Genomic DNA, 23,029 nt, shown 5'->3' with positions numbered 1-23,029 from the left:
TTTATCTTATCAATTTGCCTTTGTTTTCCCTTTTTTCCTCTGTGTTTGTAGGCCAAGTTCACGCACAGGGCTGATGACAGGCAAAAACTGGCGAAATTTATGTGCCATGATATCCGTACTGCCGACAAATGTTATGTGACAAATCTGTCAGTGAAGCAGGCCATCAAACATTGAAGACTGTTCCAAGCAGCGCTGCAGGGAGAGGAGAGGTCACCGTCTGAAACAGAAAAACCAAAGAAGAGGAAACAGCCCCTGAAAAAGGCACCTTAGCCCCGCAAGCGAGCTGCTCCAGACTCGGACGTGACGTCGTCATAATTAATAGCTATAATGTACATCAGTTATATCAGAACACTGTTATATTGTTTATAAACCACTAATTATTAACAATGACCAATGACCTATGTAAATAAATAATCTTAAAACGTAAACACTTGTGCTATTCAACACACACACACACACACACATATATATACAAATTGTACAAGTCATTAATGTGTAGTCTGTGGACAACACATTAAGGACTTGTTATGTATGTATGTATGTGTGTGTGTGTGTGTGTGTGTGTTTAATAGCACAGGTGTTTACATTTTAAGATAATTTATTTACATAGGTAAGTTTTATTACACTTTTTCTGCTTAATTTATTAAAAGGCATTAAATACATTGTCTCCATCTATGTTGTAAGCACACAGAACATCTTGAATGATTAAGTACATAAGCAACCTATTGGACTGGGACAGATATGCTGTACATGTAGCATATATGTCCCAGTCCAATAGTTTGTACTTCACCAACTGTTCCACCTGTAACTTATCTGAAAGGGCCCCTATTGTCAATATCACTATTTTATTGTCACTATCAAAATAGTTTTAAGATGGACAAATCATCCATAACATCAGGGTGATCCCATAACGTGGTGTAGCAACATTGGCTATGAATCATGGCTCATTGAATCAGAACACAAACGCACATTCCTTCTTGCTGTCCCACTCTGAACCCCCGAAGGTAAATCAGTTGTGTTGGCTCCAGCTTGTCTGGAGCAAATGGACTTTTACGACATTAATTGCACCTCAGAGATACTCCAGAAACCTGGAAACCACATTCTTCTTCCCTGTGGGGAGCTTCAAAAGGACCCACAAAGAGATAACAAAACTTTCTAGAGACATTCCAAACACACAACAACTTACCTTGCATTTAATTCAGAATGATTCAGAACCTAAGATGATGTATTAAGGCCTGCATGGGTAGCCTTTTCATGCCATAGTCACGATATTCTGCATTTGTAACTTGGAAGTGTTTCTCATAAGTAATGTTCTCAAATAGAAACATGGTCTAGGTAACCTGACCCCTCCTGCTATAGGATAACACTTTACAACACCCCCTGGGAGACTGAGGAGTCATCCCACACACATACATGCATACACACACACACACACACACACACACACACCTTTGTATTAGAACTTAGAAATATAATTTTCATATAAGTACAATGCCATTATGCATGTGTGATTAGTTTTGCTTTATAATAGAGGTGTAGTTTTCTAATGCGTAATCTGGAATCAGCATTCAAGAGTGTCTGGCAATTGCCTTCCCCCCACTTTGTTTTTATTGCCCTAACGGAATGTCAAGCAAACTGAGATTCCAGGAGAGGAGTAGGAATAAAGTGTTAATCCTACATTTATGTATAACCACTTAAGAAATGTATAAACAAGGATTTGATTTTCCCATATCAAATTTGTGTATCTGCAATGTTATCGTGTATTAATCAAAACTTTAAAATGTTTGTAAGATGCATACAAGTATGTAACTTTGTGTATTCCCATAATCTTTCATATGACATGTTTTATATCATTTTAAATCTTGAGACTTAACGGAGTTGAATCTCGATAATAGATTGCAATGATATGATTATTACTATATGAATCATCTTACTAGAGTATTAAGACAACACCATAACTCCCTCGAGTGGGTGTCGCCCCCAGAGACAAAGAATCTTCTTCCCGCTCTGAAATCTCTGAAGGTGATTGGTTGTTCGTGCGAACAGAGGCGTCAACCCATATTTTCCATAAAAGACTGACTCAGGAAATCTCCGTGAGCACTTTTACGAACCCTCCTCATCAGCGAGACCATCCATGGCTCCCTAGGGAGCATTTCTCCGTTTATAATTTCCTTTCCTTGCAGGCTTTTAGTTTTGTTTCGTCTTCGGACTTCAGTCGACAACTTCAACTTTAAAGAGACTTGAATCTCCCGCGGCGCGCGCTCCTCATCCTCAAGGACGTGCACGAGCACTGAAAGAATTCCTGGCTCCATGGCTAGGGAATCATCAACACAGTTTTATTTTCTTTACTAAGTTTTATTTTCATATTCGTTCTCCCTCCACAAAGGGAGATGAACTCTTCTGGCAACTTCACGTTCGGTGAACCTTTAAACTTCGCGCGAGTCGGGCTCGCCCCAAAGACACGAGGAAACACGCCCAGCTCTTAAGGAGCTCTTCTTCTTCAGCAAATACAAAGAGAACCATACGCAAGTATTTTGATTTGTGATTTGATGAATCTGATTTCTTGTTGTCTCTCAAGGTTACTGCCTGTGATTTTGCCTAACTGTGATCTTTCCTTGATCGCACATGTTTAGTTTCACTTTCTCTCAACTCTCTCATTGTCAGAACTCTCTTTCATTCTCTCCCTCATTTTCGTTATTCGTTTAGTCTTGTATTTTGTTTACGTGTCCTGTACATACATATTAACTCGTGTAAACTGTAGTATTTCTGTATTCATTAGTTCCATGTATAGTCCAATTATTAAAATTCATACTTGATTGATTCTGTCTGCCTGCTCATAACTAAAGTCAATGAGATGTTTTCGATCTTAAGCTACAAAGCTGATTTGTTACTTTAAGTAACCTAATCTTATAAGAACAGGAGAGTTGTTTTTATGGCCAGAAAATAGCTTTCTTCAAATTATAAGAAAGAGATCATTTTTGTTGGGAAATTGTTAAGTTAATCTTACGGCCGTTTTGCTGGACAAATACCCGTTTGATGATTATTAATTTCCATTAAGGGTTATCTCATAATCGATCTGAAATAGGATTATTAGTATATGAATGATGAATTATAATTAGTTGTGATTGATTATTCAGATATACAAATCGATCTATTTTCAACTTCGAATAAATTAATGTAACTGTATTATGCAAAATATTAATCATATTCATGATTAATTATTAAAATTCCCTATAAATCATTTGAGCTAATGTTAAATGTACTACTAATGCCAGTGCGGTTACAGTGGTCACAGCTGGGTTAGAACCCAGGTCCTCACGAGCAAAAGGGCCCAAACCACAATACAGTCCCCACTGACCACTACCCCACAGACGCCTACAGGGGCTCTGTCGAACAAGTTACAGGTGGGACTTCCAAGACTGGATCTCATCCTCCATAGGCCCCGAAATGGCTATAACTCCGCGACCAAGCTGCCTAGAGGCACCAAATTCGGGTCAAAGTAAGGTCGGGAGGGGCCCTCTCCAATGGGCCCTAACCCGAGCATCTAGCATGTCGCAGGGGCTCCAAATTTGACATGGGGGTAGTCCAGGGGCCCCCAGCCCAAGACCTCGGACTACAGGGTCCAGGGTAATTTCCGAGTGTGTTATTCAGCCAGCATAACTATTCAAACGCATAGAGGCTAATCCAATCAGTCTAACTATTCAATGACTGGGGCTGGGGCTCGGGCTCCAAGAGCCATTAAAGACAAAAGGTGAGAGTCTGACTCATTTAACTTAGAATATAAAAAACAGGTCTGGCAGGAATCTCTTGCTGGAAACTAAACTCAATAATCATCATTTATACCTCAAATGCTAAAATCAGTCTACTAAACTTTCTCAATTTATATACTATTGTAGTGGAACCTAAATTAAACATTTAATAAATTTGTAATACAACAGGTCTCACGGAGTAGAACACAACAAGCCTAATTGTTTTGGACTTTGACTAAACTTGAGCGAGTTTTTCTTAAGTTAAGCCCTGCAAGACCCATATGTAAATAATATACTGATGTGGCATTCAAGTGGCATTTTTCACTTGTAACTTCACGAAACATGGAAAATGGCACATCCTTATTTAAAGCAGATTCTCACTATTAAAAAGAGCCAAAAGACACCATAATCTGTCTCTTAGATCTAAAGATATTCCTCATTGTGTTATAACACAAAAAAAACAGCACAGACACACATGAGCGGAGTAAAAATAAAAAGGTTGCTTAGACTTGGCGTTTCCGCGGGTAACTTCATGAAACATGCTCCAATCGTTAAAAATGGCACATCCTTATTTACAGCAGCCTCTCACGATTAACCCTCTGAGGTCTGAGCTGTTTTCTGGGCCCTGGAGGTGTTCTGACATGCTCTGACATTTCTGATTATTTCTGTTACTTGTGACATTTTCATGGCTAAAGTCTAATTACACTGTATTCAGCACAAACTCTGCTACAATAATATATCAGCACCATGTATGTAAAAGTTTGTAGTTTTGAGATAATGACATTTATGCGTGGTTTGTGAAAATACAAAAAAAAATTCTCACTGAAATAAGGCCATGAAACCCCTACTGATTATTTCTTCATTAATGAGCTCCCGCATAGAGCTTTTTCACACAAAACACGTCGTAAATTTTTTAAATCAATATATTGTCTTATCTGAATGAGCAGTCAGGGTGATTTTCACATAGTTTTAGAGCAAATATTCTAGGCTACGTGATACAATTTTCAGACAAAGAACCTCCCCTAATGGCCCTATTAGGAGCTATCAGGCCCTGTCATTCTGAGCAACCTTGCACAATACTGTAAATGAGGAGATTTAAAAAAGAATGGCTTTTAAATTGTTTGGATTTATTTACAACACAACATAGTCCAAAGATACACAACACATGCCAAAAAAGCACTTATTGAAAACAATGATCCAAAGACAGAGACCTTTGTGCCATTCCTAAAAACATTGTACATACCTTTCATTTCCAAGGTGTTTGATTTTCACTTTACCATGTTCATGTACAGAGACTCACGTGAATGTTGAAGTCCTCAGTGGCATCTGGGCCCTGAAAAAAAAAAGGTGAACATACTGATATCAAGAGAAAGGCCTGCACGATTTTGGGAATAAATTTTAGATTTTTCTGGTTAAAATTGCTTTTTAAAATTCACAGAATACACACACACACACACACACACACACACACACACACAAATGTTTCAATATATAATATAATGAACACCAGGTTTGTTGTGCCTTGTAGGCATAAGCTATGCGCAGGCAACAACCAAGCTAGAGAAAAATATATTGATTATCATGTTACTTCAAATGTTTCCATTCGTTATGATGATATGAAATGAGATAATAGTAAAAACATGAAGCCGTTTGCTTTTCAAACGTGATCGCGATCCAAAATATGATACATTCAAATGCGATCGCGCTGCAAAATATGATACATTCAAACGCGATCACATCCAAAATATGACACATTCAAACGCGATCGCGCTAAAATATAGAACATTATGGTTACCATATACATATACGTTTGAGCAGATATCCACAAACACAGTAACAGTAAGCACGGGTCTAAATATTATAATATTCACCATATATCTAGCAACAGTTCAACTGCAATGTGAAATTTATGCAACAATAGCAAACTAATATGTAAGAATTTCTTACCTTACATCTTTCTTGTCTTCAAATCGCATTCTTCTTCTTCTGATGTAAATCCAATGTAAGCTCATGCGCGTCTTTCAGACTCGACGAAAAGTGAAGTGAAGTGTTTTGGTGTTTTGTTGTTGAGGTAATGAGCGCGACCGCGTTCCATGTGGAGATTTGCATGTGAATTTCTTTTGCGCGAGTGGGCGTGGCCAAATTAAATCTAATGAGCAAGCGTTTGAGAAGCTGGACATCTTGTTGGTTTTATACAAATTACTTAGAGAATATTTGTTTTCGTTTTGAATCCGATCATTTAAAAGTACACACTTAAATGTTTATAAAGGTATATGGCTCATAAATGTGTGACAAGTATTCACTGAGTTTTGTTTCAGTTTATAGACATGCTCAAGAAAAAAAAGTTCACCGCGATGGAGAGGCAGAACGCACACCCTGTTTATTTTCTTTATTTTACAAAAGCACAATGTTTTGATTTGATTGTAAGTGGACACATACAAAAGTAGAAATATCACAGATTCTTTTTTTATATTTCTTTTTTCTGTATGACCATAAATGACAGAGTAATTTAAGTTTATAGTTCTACAATGTGGAGAAAATCCAGCAAAACGCGCCGGCGCGTTTGCCGACCTCAGAGGGTTAAAAGGAGACCAAAGTCTGAGATGCAACAGTGTCATCCATTGTTCCTGGAACCATCCATGATTGTTATCCAACGTCATATATTGGTGCAAACGTCATATTGCACCAACGTGCAAATATTTTGGAAGCTCTACCAATTGTATGTTACAGTCAGGCCTAGCAACGTGACACCTATCTCTATATTTGAGCAAGATGACGAACCAATTGGGTGGTAAGCGTAGACGCGCTACTCTTTGATCCTGAAAAAGTTTGAGAAACTCTACCAATGGATGTTGGAGTTCAGTCGCGAGAGACGCGACGCATAGAGACGCGAGTCGCCAATCACAGCGTGCATAGAGACGCGACGCGTTTATAAGCGGTGCGTTTTGCGGCAGACGCACCGCTTATAAACGACGCAAGGCGACGCAATCCAGTGGGAGCGCACTGCCACTCAGTGGACAAGCAGTGGCTATTCATCTGTAGCAATATTTTATTCAGTCAGAACATGGCTTACCAGAAGAGGTTTACTTTGGAACAAGTTTTGGAGAATTTAGATCTAGACCAGGATGATCAAGAGACCTTGAATCAGACACTGAGAGCAGTGTTGACTCCTATGAAGAGGGTGCTTTTCTTCAAGGAATTGATCCTGTTGCTGAAAAGTAAGTCATAATTACATTTATTTTGTCAAATCAAGTAGAGAGATTTATTGAAAAGTTTATTACAAAAGTACAACGTTTTTACAGTTTAGTAAGTTTTCATTTTTTGACTGATTACAAAGTTTATTGATAGTATTCAGCAATAACTTTTCAGAGTGTATTACTAATATTTTTATTGCTAACTTCTTAGAGCCTGTTAGTGTAATTTTTTATTGATAACTTTTTAGTCAGCTACTGGTAGATTTTTTTAATTACATTTTAGAGAGTATTACTGATTTTTATTGAAAACGCTGGGTGCTTTTATTGATAATCATGCTCCTGCCGATCAACTGTCCTGCACAGTTCATCTCCAACCCTAATCAAACACACCTGCCTTTAATTTTCAAGTGATCCTGAAGGCCTTAATTGGTTGCTTTGTGTGTGTGTCTGATTAGGGTTAGAGATGAATTGTGCAGGACAGTCGATCGGCAGGAGCAGGATTGGGCTCCCCTGTTTGAGAGTATTACTGATTTTTGTATTGATACCTTTTTAGTGGGTATTACTGATATTTTTTCATTGATAACTTTTTAGAGAGTCCTTTGATGAAGATCAGCAGCCTCGGTGTGCCAAAAAACAGATAAATCCCCAAGTCCCCTGCACTTCAAAAACATCAGCAGGACCAACATCAAAGTCTCCTCCACCCCCACAGAGCCTATCCTCTGGTGCCAGGGTAACCAGGAGCCGTGTTGGTCCTCCACGGCCACCACAGGGCCACCACACAACATGCCTCCAAACTAGGGCTGGGCGATTTAAATCGTGATATTGTTATGCGCATCTCGCCAGTAAAGCCGGTTCCTTGATTAGTAGTAAATCGCCATCACCTGCTTTCAGATGGAGCGGCATTTACTACAAAGAGCCGTAGTTAACTGACAAGCTGAGCCATATCGCATTAAAAATCGATGGCGATACGTCCGCGATTTTAATGCGATATGGCTCAGCTTGTCAGTTAACTACGGCTCTTTGTAGTAAATGCCGCTCCATCTGAAAGCAGGTGATGGCGATTTACTACTAATCAAGGAACCGGCTTTACTGACGAGATGCGCATAACAATATCACAATTTAAATCGCCCAGCCCTACTCCAAACTAAGAAAAGTCACACAAAAAAAGGTCAAGATCTGCTGTCCGTTCAGAACAACAAATGGACAAGTGGCATAATCTTTCCGACGAAGATGAGGCATCACCAATGCCCAGCTTTGCACCAAAATGGCCTCCTGGACCACAGCTCATTACTGATGAGCTGTATTCACCAATCCAGCTATTTCGGTTGTTTTTCAGCAACCGTGTGGTCTTGGAGATTATAGCCAATAAAAATGTACATGCTGAAAAATTGTCCATCTCTGGGAAAGAATTCAAATTGCAAACTCTCACCTTTGATAAGTTTAACTGTTACTTGTCTCTGGTCATTTACATGGGCCTTGTGAAAGTCAAAGAACTGAGTGATTACTGGTCTAAGAGGCTGGGTTATGATTTTAATTTCCCATCTTCAGTGATGTCACGGGATCGATTTTTGTCTATTTCATGCGCCCTGCATTTGTGCGATTTAAAGGGGGATGAAGAAAACCAGCAGAAGAAAGGAACTGAAGAATACGACCCCCTATACAAAATAAAGCCTCTCTACACCGACCTCATCACTGCCTGCAAGACATTTTATCAACCGAATCAGCATGTTTCGATTGATGAGAGGATGGTCGCAACCAAATCCCACATTGGGCTCAAGCAATTCATGAAGGCCAAGCCCACTAGGTGGGGCTTTAAGCTTTTTGTTCTGGCTGACTCGCACCCCGGATACACATGGAATTTCTCTGTGTATGAGGGGAAAAGGGCCACACACAGCGACAAAGGGCTCAGTTATGACTCTGTCATGTCCCTGTTAGACTTTCCCCTGCTAGGCACTGGATACAAATTGTATGTTGACAATTTTTATACTAGCCCAGAGCTGTTCAAAGACCTAGCAGGGCTACAGACGGGCGCATGTGGCACGATCCGAACAACCAGGAAGGGCTTTCCAAAGGCAAGGAAAAATGACATGCCGAAAAAAGCAGAAAGGGGAACCATTAGATGGCTAAGGAAAGATGGCCTTCTTTTTGTTAAATGGATGGACACAAGGGAGGTGGTCATGTGTTCCTCAATGAACACAGCATATGAAGGAGACACAGTCAACAGGAGAGTAAAGGTGGACCAGTATCAGTGGACTAGGAAGACCATTCCCATTCCTGGGTCTGTGTTTGAGTACAACAAGTACATGGGAGAAGTCGATCAGTCTGATGCAATGATCGGGTACTATAATGTGCTACACAAGACCCAGAAGTGGTACAAGAAGCTGTTTCAGCATCTCTTGGACATTGGCATTGTGAATGCATTCATCCTGCATAAGGAGCAAATGATGGCCAAGTGTTTGCTGCCACTGAGCCAGAAAGCGTTCCGGGAGGAGCTCATGAAGGAGCTTCTTGAAACAGCCCAACCAGAAACAACTCCACAACAGCCTTCACAAATGTGCATGCCTGCATATTTGCAAGAAGATGCGACTCAGGGACGCAAAAGGTGTGTGAGGTGCCACAATAAAACACCAGTTTACTGCACAAAGTTTGCTTTGTGCCCAGCAGCAACTGTTTCCAGGACTGGCACACAAGCCCAAAAAATTCCAATTCACACAGTTCATTATTTCAAAAATTATTGTTGTTGTTTATTGTTATTATACTGTAATATATCTGATTTGCAATTGTGTTTGTTTGGTGTTATGTGTAAATAGTAAAAAAAAAAAAACAGAGAAATTATTTGAATCAATCAATTGGAGAGTTGTATTGAACACTTGGCAAGTGAAAAGTAACAGCCAGCATGGTTCTATCTATTTGTACAATAAAATGACAAACCAGAAACACTTGTCTGGAGAGGTTTTTGGACACTCAGCTAAACAAAAAGGCTACCTATGTTCCAAATGTTGTAACTTTTGATTACTGTATGCTGTACCACACATAGGGGAACATCACCAAAAAATATTTTTTTTGCTACCTTATTTCCTTCCTGAGTTATTGCATGTCAAATAAGATATGTAAAATTATTTAAAAAAATAATATTTGTGTCTTTTATCAGCAGTTTCTCAGCATTAGATTGTCCAAATGTAATAAAAAAAGTATATTTTCTAAAAAATATTAAAAGGGTTCTAACAAATGATACTTACCTTTTGACTCTCCTTGTAGTTTTGGAGTTATGAGTCTTTAAATTTGTGTATGTCACTCAGAAAACAACAGTTTTAAAAAAGCCTTCCGGGTGTCAAGGAATGAACAAAAAGGCTACCTTTGTTCCAAATGCTGTAACTTTTGGTTACTGTATGCTATCATCATAAAATTTGATCCAGATGCAGACCACATATAGGGGAACATCACCAAAAAGTTTTTTTGCTACCTTATTTCCATCCTGAGTTATTGCATGTCAAATAAGAAAGATATGTAAAATTATTAAAAGTTTTATCAGCAGTTTCTCATCATTAGATTGTCCAAATGTAATACAAATTTATATTTTTTTTAAAATATAAAAAGTTTTCTAACAAATGGTACCTACCTTTTGACTCTCCTTGCTGTAGTTTTGGAGTTATGAGTCTTTACTTTTGTGTGTGTCACTCAGACAAAACAACTCTCAAAATGCCTTCAGGGCTTAAGGGGTTAACAGACCCATATCTCTGCATCAGAACTCCATAGAGACATGTTTGGTTCCTTTGACTAATGCTAGCAAACAGGACTTTTGAGGACTACAGGACATTAGGACAGTCTGAGGAACTACAGCTGAGGTCAGTCAGAAGTACACAATCCACACCTTAGATCTGGGCATATGCAAGGAGACTCTGCCACTTGTCTGGAAGTTCAGGGAGCAGTACAAGCACCACCTAGTCCTCCCAGGGCAGTTCCATACAGCCATGAAATACCTTGGCATGATCCCTTACCATAAGTGCTACGGTTCAGGCTATGTTGAGATCATTCTTTAGGCTCAACTGGTCACAATTGGCTGCCTGAAGATTGTGGAAAGGCATAATCCAAGGACCTTTTCTTAACAAGACACCATTAGGGTCCCAAAAAAGTTTGTAGTTCTGAGATAATGACGTTTATGCATGGTTTGTGAAAAAAACAAAAAAAATTGTCACTGAAATAAGGTCATGAAACCCATACTGATTATTTCTTCACAAGACAATGACCATGTTTTTGTTTTGTTTTACGGATTATTTTATTTATGTTAATCAATTGTCACAGCTTTGACCCGGTTGTGACAATGGCCATCTATCAGAGTTCTGTTTCTGAGTTGTTCGGTACTCGACCTACACCAGGGCTCTAGACTGCCACCAAAATGGTCGCAAATGCGACACATTTTTGATAATGTGCGAGTTAAAATTTCACAAGGTTGCATTGGTACGAGTGCATAATATTCAGGTTGTTTTGGCACATGTTCTCGGTTAACACTTTGACGCATACGGTCACACAGGTGTGATTTGAACGTTCAGTGCATCACGTGATCAACTGCTAAATTCAAATGTGCTTTTGCGCCTTGGCTGGCGCTAAGACAGACACGGACGAGTTTAGTACTTGACATATATGACAACTATTCAGTGTTTTCAACCACAAGATTTATTTTAGGGTTCAGACATTTAAATACAACTAAGTACTAGCAAAACAATACATTTAGTTTGTAAAACACACTTCATATCAGATACAGATTGTGTAAGTAACTATAAAGTTTACTCTATTCTTAACTCACTTACTTTCACGTCTTTCAGGAGAAGTGGATGAATTGACGTGTTGTAAATCCGACAGATCCAATTCTCTTAACTGCGGCGGCCATCACGCATTACAGATTAACTAACATGTGCCAACTAACAATAAAGGTTTTTCAACAACAAAACACATTCACTTACATGTATTCGAGAATCAGATCAAGTAGTTGATGACATAGCCAACAAGTTTGTGAATATTTTGTATAAAAAAGGAAAAGCAAAATAAAAGCAATACATCTGCCATACAGCGCTATTGTGGCTGTGGTGTGTCATGTGACAAGCATGATGCGTTGGAAGAAAGAGTCTAGAAGAACGATTCAGAACGAGGAAGAACGATTCGAGGAAGAATGAGTCTAGAGCCCTGTACACTGTTCTCTTCAGTGTGAATTCTCAAGTCCCTGTTAAGGATTCCTTTTTGAGTGAAACTTGTTCCTCAAAGTTGACAGGTTAAATGGCTCTCTTACGTGTGAATTCTCATGTGGTCATTAAGGATTCCTTTTCGGCTGAAACTCTTTCCACACTGTTGGCAGTTAAAAGGCTTCTCTCCTGTGTGAAATCTCATGTGCCTGTCAAGGCTTCCTTTTTGTTTGAAACTTACTCCACACTGTTGGCAGGTGTAAGGGCTCTCTCCAGTGTGAATTCTCATATGGACTTTAAGGTTTCCTTGTAGTTCGAAACTCTTTCCACACTGTTGGCATGTGAAAGGGCTCTCTCCAGAATGAATTCTCATGTGACTGTTCAGCTGTCCTTTTTGATTGAAACTCTTTCCGCACTGTTGGCAGGTGTAAGGGCTCTCTCCAGTGTGAATTCTCATGTGGACTTTAAGGTTTCCTTGTATGCTGAAACTCTTTCCACACTGAGGGCAGGTGAAAGGCTTCTCTCCAGTGTGAATCCTCATGTGATTGTTAAGGCTTTCTTTTTGACTGAAACTTATTCCACAACGCTGACATGTGAAAGGCTTCTCTCCAGTGTGAATTCTGATGTGCTTATTAAAGTTTGCTTTTTGACTGAAACTTATTCCACAATGTTGGCATGTAAAAGGCTTCTTTCCAGTGTGAATCCTCATGTGGACTTCAAGGCTTCCTTTTTGTCTAAAACTTATTCCACACTGTTGGCAGGTGAAAGGGCTCTCTCCAGTGTGAATTCTCATGTGGACTTGAAAGTTTCCTTGTACACTGAAACTCTTTCCACACTGTTGGCAGGTGTAAGGCTTCTCTCCTGTGTGAATTCTCATATGGACTCTAAGGTTTCCTTGTTGACTGAAAGTCATTCCACATTGTTGGCAGGTGAGATAACTTTCAGTCCTTGTCTTTAGAGCCCTTTTTTGTGAGGAAGTTTTTTCAGTCTGTGAGCAACTAAAAGGTTTTTCTTCCGTTATGACATCGTGATGTGTCTCATACTGATCTTTCTCTTCCATTTCATTCAGATCTTGACTCTCCTCTTTCAATGCCATCAGGTCTAAGGTGAAAAAAGACACGTGCACAAATCCAGTTTAGTGCCACAAAGCAACAGACATTTTACTAATTGGACTTTTCATAAACTGTATTGCCAAACTGTGAAATTGAGTAAAACATGTTGAAATATGATATATACCATATATACATAGGGTTGGGTATCATTTGAATTTTATCGATTCCGATTCTTATCGATTCCTAATTTTGATTCCAATAAGGTAAAAAACCAAAACAAAATAGATATCATTCACAATTATTCTAAGCCTTATTGCAAAACATTTAATTGTAGCTGAATATACATTAAATCACCATGGATTTAATGCAGTAACACTAACTGTAACTATGGTATTGTGGCAGAAATAGTGGAATGTTTTTACATGATTCATTTCAAGGTTTGTACAATCTTTTGAGAGGGAAATTCAAGCACATTTCAAGGACTTTCAAGTGCTTCACATTTTTTCCAGCACTTCAAAGCTCTAAATATTATCGTTTAAATGTTATTTTTATTATGATGACCAAAGAAATTTGTTTATCTTTCAAATATTGACCCATTAGTAAAAGTAAAATTTTCAAGCTGTAGGAAAACGAACACGTGGTAAACAAACGCTTATTTAGAAACAAAAAACTATATAAATTTAACACTATAACAACCAGTAGATGGTGGCAGAGAAGCACTTATTGGCTTATTAACCTTTTTTTTCAGTTTGCTTTTACATTTATATTAAGATATTATGAAATTCCTATTATAAAATATTAAAACATCAACAAATCTATTTTGTTTGACACTTTTTGCACTGAAGTATGCATTAGGAAAAGTTAAATAAAAATGTCTCGTCAAATTCAAATGAATTGCATGAATCAGAATCATGTGAATTATATATAAGCCTCTTCATTTCAAAATGGCAAAATTTGACAAAAAAGTTGAGTAGATCACTAGATGTTGTTGGTCGTTTAACATTTCTATCGTAAAACAGTTGACATTAGGGCTGTTACTTTTCGTTCGAAAATCGATTGCACAATAGGGTGGCCCTTATTTTTAAAGTATCCAATTGTCATGCTCTTAACCCTTCAAATTGTTCCTTTATATAAGAAAATACAGCATGCCAATTTTTATGGCAGTAACATAATAATTACTGGTAGCTCAATAGCTTTAAACTTTCTGAGATTTTGATGATTTTCGTAAAAACAGATTATTTGATTTGGTATTGTACCTGGCTAGTAAAATTCCAAAAAAATCTCCATAAAAGCATCTAATGCACCATATATTCCTAAATATGTATTTTAGATACATATCTCAGTTTACTTACTGTAGAAACTAAATCCAAATTAATCCATCCATGACCCGGTTTAGCAGATTTACCTTTCCTGGTGGAATCAATACATATTTCTATTGATGATCACCTTGGTTATTGTTTTGGTTTAGAGCACATTTTTTGGTTTAAAAAATTACATTACGTTCCTTGAAATTGACCCGGAACTTTGGCCGAATCAAGCAGATTATCAGGAGGCACAGGCAACCATGCAATGAAAGTAGTCAATGATCACGCCGAGAGAGGAGTGGCTCTGATTCAAGAATACAGTGGCTATCTCACACACACTGAAGAACAACTGCAGTTTCTCCTTCATGTGGTGGTAGATCACCGACGGATCTATCCAGACTGCAAAAAGTCAACACTGGCTGCTGAGCATCAGAAATGAGGGATTGTTGAAAACGTTGTGCTTTTTTGAGATTGTTGTCATGTTAGTGTTGCTCTGATTTCAATAAAATGTAGTTCATTTGCAGCAACTTTTAATATTACTTGCATATCACAATAACGCCGCACAGCTTAACATAGGCAATCTTCCACATGATTGAGCTACCTCTAAATATCATTTTTTTGTCAACATTTTTGCATATTTCTAATTTTGAAGTTAAAAGGAACAGTTTAAAAGGTTAAGACACTAACATTTTGCAAAAAAAATAAAAATAATTGGACTTGATAAGGACCACCCTATTGCACAATCGATCAGACCAACCAACAAACGTTTCAAAAACGAAAATAGGGAATCGATTTTGACCAAATATGTACACTATTAATTTTAAACGAATTAAACAATTAAAAGAATATAGATGTAACAAAACTCACAAACAAGCAGAAAAAGAAAATAAAGAATTACAAAAGTGCAGTAAGCGTTGCGAAAGCTAGAAAGAAAATTCCCAGCAATTTTACACTATTCTGTTTTAACATCGACATCGCGATTTGCGCATGAGCAATAGTCACATCGCCGGAACATGCGATGTGAAGGGTAGTAGCACCCATGGTGTATTAAAGGAGAACTCCGGTCAATTTTAACATTGAGCTCATTTTTTTGTAGATTTGGAGTGCTGTCAGTACAGAGAACAACGACAAAAATCGGTGTTGCCTACACCATGTTATCCTCTTTTTAAAATTTGCACCCTGTTAACTTCAATGGGGCAAGTTTTAAACCTGCTTTTAGCCTCTTAACATCCTTGATGTGTCATTTCAAGTGCACAGCCAATGTGAGTGATTCCTTCAGAGTGAACATGGTGAATCTGACTGCAGTAGATGTGAAAGATATGGATAAAAATGAAGTTAATTCGGCCAGCGCACATACCTGTATTTATTTCCTGTTTTCGGACCTGTTTTTACTATTGCTCTGGCATCTTTGTGCACACGCTTCGGCTCTGTCAATCAGCGCAAGAAAGATTGTTTTTCATGGACAAAAGGAAAGGTACTCCTCTCAGAAAACTACAAATAAAGAAACTTTTAGATGTTTAATTGCTATCTGGAGCATTGGAATCACGAGACAAACCTTGTGAAAACCTCAAAATTGAAATTTTTCACTTGTTTTGCCTGTACCTCGAAATTATCCCGTGCACATTCCGACTCTTTTTGCGAGCACGGGTCACATGTAATGATTTTCTAGAAACAAATTAGCCTATCGTGATATTGTTATCCCCTACCCCTATACCCACCCTTGCGGCCTTTGCACTTGACTACTTGTCCACTTACATGATGTATTTCCTGTATTTGGCCCACATGTTCAAGTTGGCGTGAAGACTGGAAGTGTGTGTAGAATGTTTGATTACCCAATGGGACATCAACATCGGCATGTTGCAAAAATTCATGTTTACAGAGCTTTATTTTAATTTCCAGTACTTAATACTAAATGTCTGCTCAGTAGTCCCATTGTGACAGACGACACCATTTATAAATGGTAGCAAATATTAAAAAGGAGTAGCAAATGTTTTACAAAATACACATACCCCACTCATCCTTGCACAAATAAAATGTGCAACACTTTGTTTTACTACCAAATGATATGTAATAGGCCATCTAATTAATTTAACTCACAGTGGGATGTTTTCCTTGACATTTTGTGCTTTCAGGGCACGTGAGTTCCTGAACATGATGTATGATGGGATACACTTGGGTTCGAAGCATTCGAGATGGTGTGCGTTTAGTGTGGGTGTGTATTTGGACATGGACACTGCTCCTAATGTGTGCATTAACTGGGATGGTTTAAATGCAGAGGATAAATTCAGAAAAAGGGTAAATGCCCCGATATATTTAAAGCGAAATTGAAGGACGAACTGATGTTCTGACGTAATTTCAAACAAAATCAGGCCAAACTCATGTTTGCTAACACTATATCGCTGCTCAAGTATTTCGTACTTTGTTTTACTCCTAAGCGAAGACCGAAAAAGAACTTCGCCGTGAGTATATCGGGGCCTTTACCATACTTGGCCTTCACATGTCACTTTCACTTTTTTTTTTACAAATGTGTTTTATGTAAAAAAAAACAACTCTGCCTGGCATTTATTTGTGAATTGCTTTCCTGTGCATTTGTTGATCTCTTTCTGTGCATTTGTGAATCGTTTTTTTGTGCATTTGTAGATTCCCGCACGCATTTGTAGATTTGGAACATTTCAGTCAGGACGTGCAGACAAATCCGCAAATGAGTGGACTCCACCTATGGTTACCTCAAGCCAATCAGATAACGGTCACATCACGCTGACCAATCGTAGCGCGTTTTAGCTACAACCAATCATGTTTGGCTTTATTCAAATTGGGATTCACAGATGGAGTTCAGTGCATTCATTCACTGTGAAATGAGCTGTTCTGAGACTCAGAAAATACTGAATCATCACTTTGAAACACACCCCAGACAGCAACATAGTGATGTCTGCTGTCTGGGACAGCACAAAAAAACTATAAACTTATTTAAATAAATCTCAGTCTGTTGTGGTTTAAGGGCACAAAGCCATTTTGTGCATTCGATTTTAGTTAATTTGACAGATATGATGCCAAAGGAATGGGGCAAAACAATGTTAAAGAAAATATTTTTGGTTCATTATGAAAATGGTGTGTGATGGATTTTTTAATTAATCAACTTTAATTAATCAACTAGCATTTGTTTTTCTTGCAGGAACGACATTAATAGGCTTTTAAATGTTTCCAAAGTCTTTGGGGAAAACTTGTGACTTTGAGTGTGTGTATAAATAACAAATAGGGGAAATTCAATTAGACAGAAAACTAGTTCTCAAACCTTGAGATAAGTTATCACAAAATCAGAGTTTGCTTGTGCCAGTGACAGGGAAAAGGTTGGGGCTTTTGAACCAATTATATTGAAGGTGACATGTTAGTCACTATAATCTTATTTGTTGTTTTGATTCTATAAAAACTGTTGTATCCGTGATTTCTGGTGGGATTCTCAATGGAATTTGTCTGAGATCCTCCGGCCTTGCTTCTTGGGAGAGATTCCCTGAGAACTGCTCGAGGACTCTCCCGGCCGTGATTAAAGCATTTGAAGGACATTTGCTGAAGTCTGTTTGTTGATTATTCCTGCGCAGGAAGTAAGCTAGTTTAAGGAAGTAAACTAGTTTAGGGAAACAAGTTTTAAGCAAAACACTAGAGACCTTACTACCAAGTGATAGTGTGGATCGTGTTAAGAACACAAGAGACCTTACTATCAAGTGATAGTGATTCGATAGGGGACGTCGATTTGTAGACGAGACCCAGATAGTTAGGTTTAGGGAAAAATCTACCACAGGTGGCACAGACCTGTTTATATGTTAATAGGCTAGCACTTTTGTCAAATAAAACCACTTTAATTAGGACACTCTTCAAAAATATCATTCATTTCTGAGGAGCTGGACATTTTAATAAGGATCAAAATGACTGAGTTCAGCTTTGAGAATGAAACTGACCTGTTTGTTCCTCAGTTTCTTCTTGTTTCACACTGAATGTTTCTTCAATCTTGAAGTCTTCACTTTCCTCTTTAATAAACGCCATCTTTAAAATAGTGTGTTACGTGGATCTGTCGCTTCCCTTGGAGTTTTTCTGTGTGTTTGTCCTGTTTAAGATGAGAATAATTAACAAAAAGAAAAAACAAATCCTAACTAAATCTCTGAGTGCGTCTCAATCAGATCTAGTTCAGTAGTTCAGTTCAATGGTAAGAGAGTCAGTAGGAGTTAATGGACTTAAATGACCTGATTAGACTAAAAACACTCAAAACTAACACTACAAACTAATAAAAGAACACAAATTATACAGACACTAGGCTATATATTTAGGGCAGTTCATGTATTTAATGAATGGAGAAATCGATATAGAGTGCTTTTGAATCAGGGTAGTTGACGTGACGTGGCTTTTTCACCGTCACAGAAGATAAAAAATAATTTATTTCACATTTTCATCACTTAGAATACTGTAAATGGTTAAAATTTTCTTGTTTTACATGAATTTGTTGTTTTAATACCCGAGTTATTTATTTTTATTTTTTTTACACCCCTAAATTTAATTTTTTAATTCAAATTTGTATTTTTAACAGCAGGACTATAGCCTGGGTTTCCCCATGCTGCCTTGAGCGCAGCGCGATTTTATTCACGCTGCTAGGCAGTCTGGATACCATGGACCAGATTTTCGCCTCAGCTAGGGAACCAATCACAGAACGGGGAGGGAGCAGCAAGACGATGACGACATCTATGCGACACACCGAAGCAGTTTGTTTATATCTATGGATCCAACATGACAGACGTAAAAATATATGCATATTTTTAGGAACACATCTACAAAAATATGCCTGTATTTCAAGTTGATAAAATAATTTAAAATCCACATCAGTTTATTTGTGCCCACGCGCCACGCCCTCCCAGGATCTATAACGTTACCTAGGCTACTTTCATTTTTAAAAATTCTTCATAACCGCGCGCGCGCGATCTGCTTGCAGTTGTCGAGATGGATGCTGAGGAGTTGAAGAAAAGAATAGCTAGTGGAGATTGTAAAGTTGTCGACAATACGTAATCAAAAATCAAGTCCAGTGTGTGGGAGAAGTTTGGAGTTATCTGAAGAAAATATTGTGAAAGGCTTTGCTGCAAACATTTTCGTGTGGGATAGCCGCAAATGTGGAACTTCATCCCTGAGGAAGCACGCAGAAACTGTGGTAAGAAAGCAGGTCTATCGAACGGTATTTTTCATATTTAATACCGTTAAGTATGTGTGGTGTGCAGGGTGTGTTTGAACCCAAAATGGTCAGATGTAGGCTAGACGAAATTGCATGGCAGATATAGTGTTGTAGCTGCGTTTGTTCGACTGGTAAAATGTTATAAGGCTACTCAGTTTTGTGGTAACGTTAGCCATGTTCTTCATGTACCGGCCTTTTGACAGCTTCGGCTGAAGTTGTCCTTGTGTTAATTGTCGTGTAATAACTTCTGTATGACCTGGCAATAAACATTTTTGTAAGTGTGTCTATAATGTTATAGTCTAAACTGATTTTATTTCGGGTGCGGGTCGGGTGCAGATTTTAATTAGTGCTGCTGTCGGAAAACGGGTCAGTGCGGTTTTAAGCACTGCGGGTACGGGCGGGTGCGGATTTACAAAATCGGACCCATGCAGGACTCTGGTGTAGGTGTACATAAATCTCTGACCCATCGTCGTCTTCTTCGTTGAATATCACTCTACATACGTCATCTGGTATAATTGAAACGATTGGCTATGAGCTACGTACAGGCGCATTTGATAGACATTTGTAGCGTCCAATAAACGGCTCTGGGCATTCGTAAACCACGCCTCAAATACGAGAAAATGCACATGTGGTTCCCAGACCACGTCTCAAAGAGAAAGAGGTCTGACGTTAGCCAGGCTAGCAGGACTATGTAATATTATGCCAATGTATCATGCCAATTGCTAATGACAGTTCAGCTAGTAGTAGCATGGTTATTAACTGCCACAAAAGCTCAAATGTCCTTTGGTGTGACACTTTGGCCTGTCACACCATAGGACACAGATGTCACACAATAGGACAAGACCTCCTTAAAGGGATACTTCACCGTTTTTTTCATATTAAACTATGTTATTCCCTTAACTAAGACGAGTTGATACATACCTCTCTCGTCTCAGTGCGTGCACTCAATCGCTCTGGTGCGCAGCGACACTTTGATAGCACTTAGCTTAGCCCAGTTCATTCATTAGGATCCAAACAGAGATGAAGTTAGAAGCAACCAAACACCTCCATGTTTTCCCTATTTAAATACAGTTACACGACCAAGTATGGTGACACAAAATAAAACGTGGCGCTTTTCTAAGTGGGAAAAAAGGATAACTATAATGTATGGCGGAATAGCACTTGGAATAGCACTTCGACTCTGCGCGGTAATATCATCACTCCTGAAAAATCCTCTCTCACTCACTTCTGTCATTAGAACCAGCGTGACTTTTTACTGCGCCGAGTCAAAGTGCTTCCAACTTCAAGTGCTATTCCGCCATACATTATAGTTATCCTTTTTACCCGCTTAGAAAAGCACCACGTTTTATTTTGTGTCACCATACTTGGTCGTGTAACTACTTGTGTAACTGTATTTAAATAGGGAAAACGTGGAGGTGTTTGGTCGCTTCTAACTTCATCTCTGTTTGGTCCCTTATGAATGAACTGGGCTAAGCTAAGTGCTATCAAAGTGTCGCCGCGCGCCAGAGCGATTGAGTGTACGCACTGAGATGAGAGAGGTATGTATCAACTCGTCTTAGTTAAGGGAATAACATAGTTTAATATGAAAAAAAACGGTGAAGTATCCCTTTAAGAAGCTATTAAAACAAATAGATATAGTTTGTTAACATACTTTTCATTCTTTTTTGACCAGTTTTGATGATTTTAAATTCAATAATGACTTACATTTTAATGTTTATTGCCGTTTTTTGGAGACTACATTATTGATAGATCTAGAAGTATCAAAGTTACTTATGGTGTGCTATGTTTTGCACAGTTTATATTGTTGAAAAATAAAAACAAATGTCCTCCTTTATAATTATTACAATAAACACTATATATTCTGACTCTTTTTATGCAATGACTATCTTTGTCCTTTGGTGTGACGTTTTGTCCTATGGTATGACAAACATAAAACAACAGAAAAATATACTTATTTTAAAATATCTTTTAAAAAAAGAGTCAAGTTTGGCATTAGGGGAGTTACAATAATCTCCTCTTAGATAGGTACAATGTCAAACAGTTTTGTAAGGTTGGCGAAAAAAATGTATTGACATTCGTAGGGAAAAGTTGATCAAGTTCATCTATTCATGATGAAAATGATTCTAATTAGTACTTTAATGTAAAATAAATATCACTTTAAGAAAATAATGTTTTAATAATGTGAACGATTCTGTCTCAAGTTTTTTTTATGTTATTTAATATAATTTCTTAGTACTTTTTAAATGTCACACACACCATAGGAAACATTTACAGTACTGTTGAGTGAAAACGTGAAAAAAATATGTGAAGTCATTGACAAAATGAGTGACCACTACTATTTTCTGAAACTGCAGTTTTCATACTCCATAAATGTATTTTTTCTTAAAAATTTATGTTTTCCAAAAAAAGTACTTTTTCTTGGACATTTGTCAACTACCCATCAGCAAATCATTTTCCAAAGCAATTGATTCAATTGACTCGGAGTTTCTAAAAGCTCTTTTTCTCCATCACTACTTGCCGATTCTTGTTTATGATGAACTGATTCACAGTACAGAGAGCAGAATGAGACGCACCTTTAATGTTACTCATGTTTTCATTATGTTCCTTTGCTCACACAACGTTACTAAATGTTAGATAAAGCAATGCAATGATACATTTAATAATAAATAATTCAATCTGCATCGCTTAGAAAACTTTGGGTTCTAAGTTTAAAAACATTAAAATACTAACCTTTCTTCAGCCGGATCACAAAAAATGCATGAGCGCGGCGCAGCCTTATGACATCACACCACCAGACCAAAATAAAAGTCCTGTTCACACGCTGCTGTCTACAATCAAAGTGCATAGAATAGGAAATATACAAATAATAAAAGAGTTAGGGTTAGGGTTCTGACAGAAATTCAGAGTTGAATTGGTGAAATGCATATTTAAATACATGATGTTCAATTATGTGCTGAAAAAATTAGTTAACTAAAGATTGTGAGGTAAAACTGTATTGTTTAGGGGAGGAAGTATACATTTTACCTCACAGTCTTTAGTAGTTTCCTAATATTTTATAACACACACACGTGTGTGTGTGTGTGTGTGTGTGTGTGTGTGTGTGTTATAAAATATTAGGAAACTACTAAAGACTGTGAGGAACTACTAAAAACTATTAGGAAACTACTAAAGACATGGAAGATTGTGTGCGTGTGTGTGTGTGTGTGTGCGCGCTGATAATTCCGTATTTATTATTTAATATTATATATTTATTATTGAGGAAATAAATCTACTACTCTACATTTAAAAATCATCAACTTTATAAGTACACATTTTTAATATCAGGAAAAAAACTGACTTTGTTT

The 23,029-nt window shown here is 37.8% G+C and overlaps 1 protein-coding gene across 1 annotated transcript; it reads right to left on the bottom strand.

The window, feature by feature from the left end:
- Positions 1 to 11,596: 11,596 nt before the first annotated feature.
- On the bottom strand, positions 11,597 to 22,478 carry LOC311081680 (uncharacterized protein). The gene is made up of 3 exons (XM_084112299.1): positions 22,416 to 22,478; positions 18,430 to 18,575; positions 11,597 to 13,221 (listed from the first exon to the last, which is right to left on the bottom strand). The coding sequence occupies exons 2-3, from the start codon at positions 18,512 to 18,514 to the stop codon at positions 12,224 to 12,226; spliced, it is 1,083 nt and encodes a 360-aa protein (XP_083968425.1). The 5' UTR covers positions 18,515 to 18,575; positions 22,416 to 22,478; the 3' UTR covers positions 11,597 to 12,223.
- Between the last annotated feature and the right edge of the window lie 551 nt (positions 22,479 to 23,029).

The sequence above is a fragment of the Abramis brama genome (assembly GCF_963993115.1).
Source record: "Abramis brama genome assembly, chromosome: 4".
NCBI classification, from domain to species: domain Eukaryota; kingdom Metazoa; phylum Chordata; class Actinopteri; order Cypriniformes; family Leuciscidae; genus Abramis; species Abramis brama.
The sequence above is the reverse complement of the archived record's forward strand: the minus strand, read 5'-3'. Positions and strand labels throughout refer to the sequence as shown.